This window comes from Sinocyclocheilus anshuiensis, unplaced genomic scaffold, assembly GCF_001515605.1.
Source record: "Sinocyclocheilus anshuiensis isolate Anshui unplaced genomic scaffold, SAMN03320099.WGS_v1.1 scaffold1578, whole genome shotgun sequence".
Lineage (NCBI taxonomy): Eukaryota > Metazoa > Chordata > Actinopteri > Cypriniformes > Cyprinidae > Sinocyclocheilus > Sinocyclocheilus anshuiensis.
In genome coordinates this window covers 35,202-46,854 of record NW_015544225.1, presented here as the reverse complement: position 1 = coordinate 46,854, position 11,653 = coordinate 35,202, and the positions used below count along the sequence as shown (strand labels likewise).

Here is an 11,653-nt window from a genome sequence, read left to right as displayed (position 1 = left end):
TGTCAACATATTCTGTTACACCAAATACACAAAATAATGATCTTTAAAAAAGCATCATATGACCCCTTTAAGGCTCTTTTAGGCCCAATTAACAAGACACAACTTTTGAAGTTAAGATGGAAAACTGTATGCATTTTAAATTAATTTATTAAAAGTTTGAATGTCAAACTCAGTCTTAATAAATGCAACATGTTCCTCTAGGGTGCGGTGTACTGCACAATCTATGGCTTTGTGAGCTTTTTGCTCAATCCTTACATTTAAATAGCTTTTGCTGTGTTGCAGTTTCGCGACTAAAACCACCATGTAAATGTTGTTCCATGAACCAGTAACATGACACACCCCTTAGAATTGGGGCAGAAGAGCGTATTTATTAGAAATGAATAGATGTATTTGTTGCCATTTCAATATCGTGCATTGTGTTATAGTTCTGTGCATTCGACAAGCATGTAAATGTTGTTCTATCAACCAGTAACAAGACACACCCTTTAAAGTTGACATGTCAGACTTTGTGTATTTTTAATTTATTTATTCACATTTCTGAATATGAAACTCAGTCGAAGCAACTGCAATGTATTCCTCTAGGGGGCGGTGTACTGCACACTCTTTTGGAAGCTTCCAGAGCTCTTTCTCAGTTTTTACAATTCAATAGCTTTTGTTGTGTTACACTTTTGTGAATAAAACCAACATCTAAATGTCATTATAGGAAACAATTACAAGACACATCCCATAAAGCTTAAATAAAAGAGTATTTGTATTTTTTTAGTAATTGGTGTATGTGCTTACATTTCAATAGCATGTGGTGTGCTATAGTTCTGCAAATTCAAACGATATCTAACTGTAATTCTATGAACCAGTAACAAAACACAGCCTTTGAAGATGAGATAAAATGCTGTATGTTTACAAAAATAATGTTAATAGGTTTGAATTTGATTAAATAGCGTGTATTCTAAATCAATTTATTTAAACTTCTGAATGTCAAACTTGGTCAAGATAAGTGCAGTATCTTCCTCTAGGGGGCGGTAAACTGCACAATCGTTGTAATGCTTTGCAAGCTTTTTCTCAATTGTTCCGTTTCAATAGATTTTGTTGTGCTATAGTTCTGTGAATAAAAAAAATCTACGTCTAAATGTTCTTTTATGAACCAGTAATAAGACACACCCCTTAGATCTGAGATTGATTTGTGTATACATTTCACAAGTGAAGCATTTAGATGGAATAATTGTGCTTTTTGCTCTTGGTTTTGCACTTTGCAGACGGTCCCTATCCTGAACTTTAACATTATAAGGTCTATCAGTTACAATACCGCAGATTAAAACAAATAAAACACATTGTGTGTTCTCTTCTACATTTGAAAACAATTATAACACATTATGTTTCTTGTCCTTGTGCTAAATCGTTAAAGAACTATTGAAGATTTCCGAGGCAGAATCTCTGACAAATGTCAAACATCGAACCAACTTTATATCAGTCCCATGGTGGTGGGAGAGGTTGGAATACAGATTGTGTGGTCAGGTGTCTTTTATAAGTGACAGGACTAATCTGTGTTCCACATGGGCAAATAACCAAAATGTGGGAGCCAGAATTCTCGCTGGTTGGTAGGGGATCAAATACTTATTTCACTCACTGAAATGCAAATCAATCCCTAACCTTTATATAATGTGTTTTTTTTTCTGGATTTTTTGGTTGGTATTCTGTCTATCTGTTAAAATAAACCTACCATAAAAATTGCATACCCTTCATTTCTTTGTAAGTGGGCAAACTTACAAAACCAGCAGGGGATCAAATAAATATTTCCCCCACTCACTGTACAACCAACCATAAGTCACTAAGCGCCACATTCCTGTCATTCCAGGTCTGCGCGTGCCATCATTTAACACAACAGTCAGCGCGAGCTGCTTGTATTCGCCTCAGCCAGTTTTAGCTGTTTTGCTATACTTGTATTGCTTTTATTTTGGTGCTTTAAAAGACATTACACCAATATCCGACTACATTTAGATGAATACGCGAGTTCTGGTTTGGTTTTCTCCCATTCGCTTCGCGTAACGCAGTTTTACCTGGCTAGCAGGCTAACTCATTTAGCTAACGTTATCTCGCGAGTTAATCGACACTGCTGCTTTCACTCCGCAAGGATACGAGGAACACCTCATGTATCTTTTTTAAAAGATCATGGCATATATCTACACGTGACAAGTGAGTATAATGTAGCTTTATCCACCGTCGGTGTATAATTAACATTTACAGCACAGCTAGATGTTTTTCTGTTCGTGCTAACTGGCTAACAGATGTGAGAACAATGTTTAAACGAACAGGGCGGATGGAGTAAAACTCCTTGGAATAAACGTCTTTAAATGTGACAAACGTTCTTCAACCCTCTTAGTTTTGATTCAAAACACGATATATATAAGTCATTCATTGTGAGGAGAGAATGCGTTAACAGGCTCGCAGTAAGTGTATAGAAACATCTGCCATTTCACAGTCAGCTGTTCTTCCAGTTTAGCGTGTCTTTTAAAGCTTCTCTTTAATTCTGGTCAGTTAAAGGAGATGTTGCTTGTAACCAGTTGCTTGTTACGTTAAAGGGTTAATTAAAATAACACGGTGCACAGAGCCTTGGCCTGTTTGGCCTGTATTTGTTGGTGCTGTGGACATTCATGTGTCAGTGATAGTGCAAATGAAGTTGTTTTCCTGACTTACAGAGAGCTGTGATCTCGGGTTGGACCTTGTGGATGTTGTGAAAGGCACAGTGAAGCTGAAGACCAGATGTTCCTCTGACACAAGCAAAAATGATGCCTGTAAGTATTCATTTTCATTTATTTTGTCAGCAGTGAGTCATAACTACCAATATTGTGTCTGTCAGATTATTTTTACGGTTCACATAGCGAGGCATCAGTTTGATTATTACAGCTTCTGTGTTTATAGTATATTTTAAATAACCTACTACATTTTGGAAAGTGCGTACAGTATGTTGGTTCGTTACACTAGAGTGAAAGTCTTCGTTTGACTTTTGATCATTGCTGAGAGAGGCATTGTGGGCTTCCTATTGCCTTGCCAGGGGATCCATAATGGGGTTTCTTTTCGGAAAGCTGTTAATGAGATGGGAATATCCACAGTGCAAAAACTGTGCCTCATGCTGTGCCGTTTGCTGTTTCACTGATCATTTAGCTTTTTAAGTACAATACCTCTGTTTGAGATGGCAAACAATGAGTTTTCATTACAGAACAGTTTCAAAACAGAACTTTATTGTGTGACAAGGCTTTAGTCAATCACCTTTTTTCTCTGTGCACTAATGGCAGCTATTAGTTTTATGATGCTGATGTGCTGTTGCTCGTTAAGAGAATGTTTTTTCTCTTTTTTTTTCAGACTAATGGCTTAATAGTTTCAGTAATGCAAAATTATTATTGACAGTTTTGTGTCCCTCCCTCAGTTCTCAAAGGGTCTTAGTATTTGGTGCTTGGCGACATTGAAAACATACAAATGCTGTTGTAATGTTTGTTCATTTCTGTTTTTATTGCTGTTTTTTAATTTAAGTTTTGAACTATTTCATATTTGTAGGAACTAAAATAGTGAAGGATGCACATCCATTTAAATATGTGAGGATTGTTTTTAGGCAGCATTTTTGAATTAATAATTGTTTACCAAGACTTTTAGTATTCATAATCTGTTTTATTTCAAAACAGTTTCACAGAAAATCAGTGTGTTTTCATGGGCACTTAGACCTTGCAGGTGAATTACTCTGAGATCACACATTAACTCCAAAGGAAGCTTCATATCATTAAACATTACCCTTGTTGAGCACATTTAACCCACAACATTTTACGTTTTCCAACAAAATAGTATTTTACTGCCTCCTCTACAGATGTGGATCATCTGAGTAATTATTAGGTTATCGCAGTTTAAAGGAGTCATCGGATGCGTCATGCACTTTTACAAGCTGTTTGAACTGAAATGTGTGTTGGCAGTGTGTGTAGACAACCACCCTATAATGATAAAGAGCCACTCAGTGTTTTTTTTTTTAATCTCGTTAAATCATTTCCCCTTCCTCAAATCGAGCCAATCTCAGAAGCCTGTCTGTGTGACGTCACACAGACAGGCCCACCCATGATTGTTTGATTGAGTTTCAGCATTGACCCGTCCTGAGTGAGCTGTCAACAGTCCACCATGGCTTCATGCCGGAGCAAATGTAGACAAGAATGTCTCCTAAGCGATTGAGGTGTTTTGTTGTTGGATGTAATAATGAACATAGCAGTCATCATTTACTCCCGACATCTGAGCCGCTAAAGACGCAGTGAATTACTTTTGTTTCTGAAGGGAATGCTCCCCCGATCTAAGTTACCTGCGTCTACATGCGTCTATCTTGGTGCGAATCATTTGTGATCCAGCTTCACCTCCAGAAGAAGCGAGTATAAGTTTTTTTAATGAATCTTTGCAAACGGCCTTTCCTAATAATGTGCTAGTTACCGAGTTTCACGATGAATGCGGCTAAAGTTTACCGTCTCTCAGAGAGCAGCTCGGAAGAGAGGGGCGGGGTGAGCAGAGCTCATTTTAATTTAAAGCGGCATGAAAGAAAACAGCTCGCTGTTTTGACAGGGTAAAAACGGTGTTGTTTTACACTACCAAGAAATTTTAACCAAACTATGTTACAGACCTTTCATTAATCAACTTGTGGAAAATGGGCATCCGATGACCCCTTTAAGTAATCACTGCCTACCACGCTAACCTTATCTAGAAGAATCCTCATGGTATTCAGGCGCCAGTCAAATCTCTGTCAGGTTTTAAAGGGCTTTAACATCCTCCACCTGTTTGTTTTTGTTTATTTTTAATTCACTGACAAATCGATATACAATCATCACATGTACTTAGTAACCCATGCACCATGTCAAATGTATGTGTATGCTCATATTTCTGTTTTCCTCTGTAATGCTACTCAAATGTGTCCCCAAACTGAATTTTTCAGCAGAGAGCAGATTGCTAGTCATGATTACCATCCTTTGATGACATCTGAATAATATCCTGTTTTGCTGTAGTGTGGAAGGGATCTGATTGTTTGTGACGAAACAAAGTAAAATGTGATTGTACTGATATGGATTATGGAGAAAAAAACGTGCGTTTCAGTCTGTCTTGTAGGTTTAGTTTTTAATTTTTGATGCGATATTGCCATTGATGGTCGGTGGGAGCCTAATCTCAGTAGTACCTGTCTTTTAAAGTGAGAACATGGATGATCTGTTCTAGTACTAAGACCTTTCTTTTCAAGTGTTCTAATCGCTTACGAAAAACTGTGCTGTATGTGGAACTTGGACTGTCTGCAAGCTGGAGCAGAATGTGGAAAAGACTTTAAGCTTCAGGGACAGCAACATTGTGCTTTTGTGGGTGGTTTATCATTATAACATTGTTTTAGCCAGAAGTTTAGTTTCTGCAACTTTTGTGATGGCCGTGAACTGCACACATTGTCCCAGATCTTTTCCAAGATGTTTAAAGGGGAAACATGCAACAGTATGAAGGTGAGGTTGCATTAATGAAATTTGGGATGAGAAAGGTCCATTTTCACTTCTGTAGTGATGCAAGAAACACAAAGACATCACTTTCAAATAGCGCTGGGCGATATAGCTAAAACCTTATCAACGATATAATGTTTAATATCGTTCGGTATCGATAATTATTGACATTTTTATAACCTTTTTTAAAACAAAAAGCAATAGAAAAAAACGTTTAAATTTAACCACTGTGTTTTTAAATTAACACAATTTATTGAGACAAACAACAAATATTTTTTGTTTTAACAATCAAACACAAAATAAAAATTAAACATATCTCATTTCTAATGTTTTATATGCAGATTAAATGGGTTGTAAAGAAACTTTTGTCTTGTCTCCCGAGGCCACCCGAGGGTGCAATGAGCAAAATAACGCAGCACATTTACACGCAAGGAAGTAACTCTATAAAAACCTGCATAACGTCTAAATGAACTTATAAAAATCAAATATAATTTCGTAAATTGCATAAACAATACGCGAGTGCAGCAGTCATATTTGTCCGTCTAAAAATGCGCTGAATATGCGTTCTGTGTGAATGGCTTGGTTTCGGTTTTAACCTAATCAAGATCTTCTCCGCATTGAGCTTCTATATTTCTCTAATATTTTGAATGAATATTAGTCTCGTGGGCTAGACTAACAAAACATTAAAATGCAACAACGTCACTTACATCATCACTGCATCTCGCATGCCACTGATGACGCTCTCTGATGCACACCTAACATTCATATGCAAATGTTTATTTTAAATTCGACTAATATTCATCCTTTATTCACAATCTCCTCATCACAGGCAGGCACAACACTCATTTCAGCATGTGTTCGTGTGCTGTCTGCGTCACTCATAGCACGTGCCTATATTGTGCACTATATCGAACATTTTTTCTATCGATATTGAAGAAGGTGTACCGTCGATAAATATCGATACCGTTTTATCGCCCAGGCCTACTTTTAAACCAAGCAGCACAGTGAGTTCACATGACAATCTTGAATGTGATGTAAAATCTAAGTGGAGGGTATTTTCTGTCCTTACTCAACTCAGGACTCAACGCACAGAATTTCGGCTAACAATGGTAAATGTGACTCTGCCTTAACAATGTAACATGGAGTGTCTATTGTTGGTGGTCTTAAATTGATTTTTTTTTACAGTCTAGTTGTTAGAATGTTTGATTTGTTTGCTTTTATCTTAAGTGCAAAATGGCTTTTAGGTACCACACCATTCATTTTCTACTTATTGATTCAAACTATAGCCTTAATTGTATACTGTTGAAAGCATGATTATCTGCAGCAGCTTTCAAACAAAGGATGTTAGGTTCAGTTTCCTGCTTGCTGAAGCCCCTACACTTTCTCTCTATGCTGATGTTGGCATTGTTCAAGTGTAGCTACGGCCTCTAAGCTGCCTGTGCTGCAATTGGCTGACAGCCATGGAAACAGCCAAACGAGGGGTAAACGGCAAACTCACAGAAGGGTGTGGTTGAGTTCATCATAAGGTTAGAGCTGTACATTACATTATGGTCCTATATTTTGTGAATTAACTTCTTGCCTCATTGACTCTTTGTATGTAAAACCATCTACATTGCACACCTCAGGGGCTACACAGGTGTGCATATAACTACTACACAGAGTGAGTGATGAAGAATGGCATGTATTTCTTTGGTTTCTCTAGAATACTAAAGACATCTTCAGTCTGCTTAAATGAACTGTGAGAAAGCTGTTTTTTCCATAGTCAGCCTGCATAGGACTTTTAGTTTAAGACTGTGATGAAGAGCCTACATGCTGAGACTTCCTCCATGACCTAGATTGCTCTATCATGCTAGGAATGCAGATGCATGATGGGAAATGCCTACATATGTACTGCCTAGTGGCTATTTGTATCTAGAGAACTAGAGCAATGTGTAAGCCAAGAATCTGAGTAGATGAGAAGATCTAAGAGCATACTTCATCAAACATCAGTAGAGGTCAAAGACACAGACTCGAGAGACACATCCCCAAACGCTCCTGTGGTGTATATAATAAAGCACTTAATTTGTCTACTGTTTACTGAAGCGCGCCATATTCTAGTACGCTGAAAACAGGGTCACTGATGCATTCAGAACCTGCGCCACAGTCTCTATGGATTGTCTGAAGCCTGTGTTATACTTTCCACGTGCGCGAGTCCGCAAGGGTCCGCTATGGTATGCGTGACGTAAAAATTGTCATCGGAGAGGGTGCGCGGAGGCTCTGCGCGGACATCCGCGGGGGCCCCCATTTTTGTTGTGACCGCGTGTACTTGTAGGCTACTGCGCCTGCGCAGCTGTGTGAAGAAGCCCGTTGCTTCTCGAACCTGTAAAATCCGTCGATAAAACAATATAAAGACCGCCAGATGTGCAATAACTCTGGCCAATTGTTTGTTCACATGTTTGTTTATTGTTCAAGCCAATCTACTACGCATGTATGGAACACGTCCGCAGAGCGGACCATCAGCGTATGCTTTCTGTAGTATAAATAAAAGTAGTCCACGTCTGTGCTGTCCGTGTACGCGTCCGAATTGCTCACACGGAAAGTATAACACAGGCTTTAGAGAGCATCTATGTGGATAAGTGATGAGTTTGTTTACTCCCTTTGCCTGCCACACCAGTTAATAACTCCTGCGGGTAAATTTAGCAAGCTCTGATACATCGGCGCAGTGCTATACCATGGGTGCAGCAGGCACAGTGATATTACGCAGCGCCTGAAAATAGGCTAACTTGCATCAACATAACCAACTACACAAACTTAGTGCCGGTCACGTTGGAAGTTACCTAGCTGGGGACTATTTGCAGGCGCTGAGTAATATCATTGCGCCTGCTGCACCCAGGCAGCAAAGTTCCTTGATTATTACTCCGGAATGAGAGTATAGTTCCTAGCCATATCGGCCTTGGAAATCGCAACTTTTCATTTTCCGTCGGTTTTAGTACACGATGTAACTACAGAAGAGTCAAGTTTTAAATAGGAAAAATATAGAAACTTTTTGGTAATTTTTGAGCGAGATGCTAACGGTCTAATCAGATTCAATGATCTATGCTAAGCTACAGCTAAAAGTACTAACGCCAGATCCGGAGATCGGCTGAATGGATTCGAAAACGGTAAAACTCAACTGTTTAACTCTAGGGGAGTTGGAAAATGAGCCTATTTTCAAAAATAGTGGAGTGTTCCTTTAAGACAGTCACACTTAATTTCTGAATGAGTCAGCTGATTTGAATAAATCATTTGAATGAATGATTCAATGACTCGCTCATTTTGACAGGGACTTGCTTGTAGATTGATTTAGTTTAATCTTTAAAAATATCAGTATTTTGAGAGCTGCTTTAAACCAGTGGTTCTCAACTCCAGTCCTCGGGACCCACTGCTCTGCACATTTTGTATGTCTCCCTTATTTAACACACCTGATTCAGGTCATCAGCTCGTTAGGAAAAAGATCCATGAACTGAATTGAGTGTGTCAGATAAGAGGCCATACCTGTCAACCCTCCCGTTTTCCCGGGATTCTCCCGTATTTTACCATTCTATCCTGCAATCATCCCGTTTAAATATTTTCCCGTATTTCTCCCGTATTTTTAATCTTTCTATAAAAAAAATCCCACTGGGCATGTTTTATATGTTTGCTACATTCGCTTCCGGTAAAACTCCCCGTAATTTGCATGGGCCAAACCTCATTATATGAATAATCACGTTAACAAATTCCAAGGTTGTCCAGTTGCCAGATCTTGTATGAAACGCATCTTTCTCACACGATCAACGCATACAAATTTCAACCCATTTGTTCCCTCAACTTAGCAACCTACAGCCCAGGGATGCTATTGATATGTGCGCAGGTAGGCTACTGCTGGAAGGAAACGATGATCACTGGTAGAAATGGGAGGAGAAGACTCAGGTGGTGCTACAGTGAAAAAAAACTAAATATACATGTAAATTGAGATATAGCTTACACTTCAAAAGGCTATGGTTTAATTGATTAAATATGAGTGCTGCAAGTTTCAAAGTCAGGTGCTGCACTGCTTTGTTTACTGCGGTTACGGGCGAAAAGCGCCACCTGCTGGCAGAGAATGAATTTCCATTTTTCAATAGACCAATTACCGGTTTGTAAGCATTCAGGATGCACGCCCATCATGGAAGCTGCAAGTGACGTAACTGTGACGTCTACTCGTAATTGGTCTATAAGCCCTTCTGCTCTTTGTTTAGAGCAAAGCCAAAAACCCTTATTTTTACACAGAAAACACGCAGTTTTAAATGTGAACTGGTGGATCGACGAGAAGATAATGAATTATAAAGCTCTAAAGATATAGCCTACACTAATACGTTTATTCGTGTGCACTCAGAATAACAACGAAACGTTGCGCTTTAGTAAAATAATGAAAGCAAACAGGATGCGCTTTCTGCTGTCTCAGATTCTGTGAACTTGAGCGCGCTAAATGAATATAATTGTTTGATAATTGTTTAAATTAATATAAAAATAATATAATATAAAATTTGTTATTTTTGTAATTTCAATTGGTACCCAAATGTTGACAGGAGACACATACTAAATGTGCAGAGCAGTGGGTCCCGAGGACTGGAGTTGAGAACGACTGCTTTAAAAAGTTTGTGTAAATGCATCTAAATGACATTTCAGATGCAGTAATAATATGGCTTTTGTTGACACTGGTTTAATTTGATAGGTAACATCCCTATAGTGTCTTATTATTTTAATGTGATGTAAGAATAAATGTAATAATTTGAAATAAAAGTTGATGCATGCTTTTAATAATGTTAGAAAAAATTGCCTCTAGAAGTAAATATGCCCCTGGAAATCAATTTGGGGGTGGAGTGGGGGGATAAAAATGATTTATGTCACTGCTGTAAACTAATGATCACACAGAATATAAACTTCCAGGAGTCATCTGTCCACGACAGGCCTAAACCAGGCAGGGTACCAACTCACACACAAAAAGCGTAAAAAAAATAGTAAGTACAGCATGGTTGAACATAAGGGAATGTAAATGGGTGTGTCTGATAGGAAAGGAATGAGGATAGTCTGTAATTGCAGCAGTATGTTGCATAATCAATAAAGGTAAAATCCTTTAATGTCATCCGGCTGCGCTCATCTCTATTCTTTCAGGTATGTCTTAACACCCTTTTCAGAGGAATTTCTTTTATTAAAAAAATAGGTTAACAAACAGTCTGAAATTAATTCTAGATCAATTACCACTTTGTTTATAAATATGTTTCTCTGTATATTATGATTAGAAATATATTGTTATTTAATATATTTAAAATATTAAAATTGATTTTTCTAGTCCCTTAAACATTGGCTTTAATTATAATGTAATGTAATTAAGGGCTGTATTTTTCAAGGCTTAGGCTACTTTATTTTGATCATTTGTAGTGCTGAGCTCCACACATGCATGAGGAAATGACATACAGCAGACTGAGCAGTGTGGATGTTTGGAAGATGGCTGCATTTTGCTCAGTTTTCTTGTTAAATGAGGTTTTGCTCTCCTTCCTTTTTCTTTTTTTGTAAATTTAGTTTTCAGTTTTGCCTGGGGATTTGTTTTAAGCATAGCTTCTGCGGAGATGACGAGTCAGTGTCGCCGACTTCATCTCTTAAACCAGTGTTTCTCAACCCTGGTCCGGGGCGCCCCCCAGCACTGCGATTATTATATTTGCCGGTGCGCTGTGGCAAGCCTTTTTTTGCATGCGCTTGAGCGCTTATTAGGCAATGTCGACAACATAATATTGCGCTCTGCAATATTTCTATGAATAAATCTCTGATAGAGGCTATCACCCAATCACTGTGTGCATAGTTAGTAAGTATGCTGACATCATCCATTGCAACAAGGACAACCCCGCCCTTACTCTTAGCTTAAGACTTCTGTCTATTCCTTAGTAAAAGTTTGTCTCAGCAGCTTTGTGAATAGGTTTTAAGAGAAAACTCTTAGCTAAAAACTTTTACTGCTGTTTAGGAGAGCTCTTAGTGGTAAGATAAAATGTTTTGTGAATACGGGCCCAGGTCTATAACTTCTTTTATTAAACAAACTAAATAGCCTTATGTTATTTATCTTATTTACACAACGGCATGTCATTTCTGTCTCTACGTTATGGTCGCACTCTCTGTATAGCGCACAGCGGAGT

The 11,653-nt window shown here is 38.2% G+C and overlaps 1 protein-coding gene across 1 annotated transcript in view; it reads left to right on the top strand.

The window, feature by feature from the left end:
* The first annotated feature begins 1,831 nt into the window (after nt 1-1,831).
* The window catches only part of LOC107697299 (apoptosis-stimulating of p53 protein 1-like), a 34,214-nt gene continuing 24,392 nt past the window's right edge, over nt 1,832-11,653 (top strand). The window contains exons 1-2 of the mRNA XM_016498023.1: nt 1,832-2,190; nt 2,694-2,789. Of these exons, the coding sequence (XP_016353509.1) occupies nt 2,781-2,789 (9 nt within the window). The 5' untranslated portion in view covers nt 1,832-2,190; nt 2,694-2,780. The remainder of the gene's footprint in view (nt 2,191-2,693; nt 2,790-11,653) is intronic.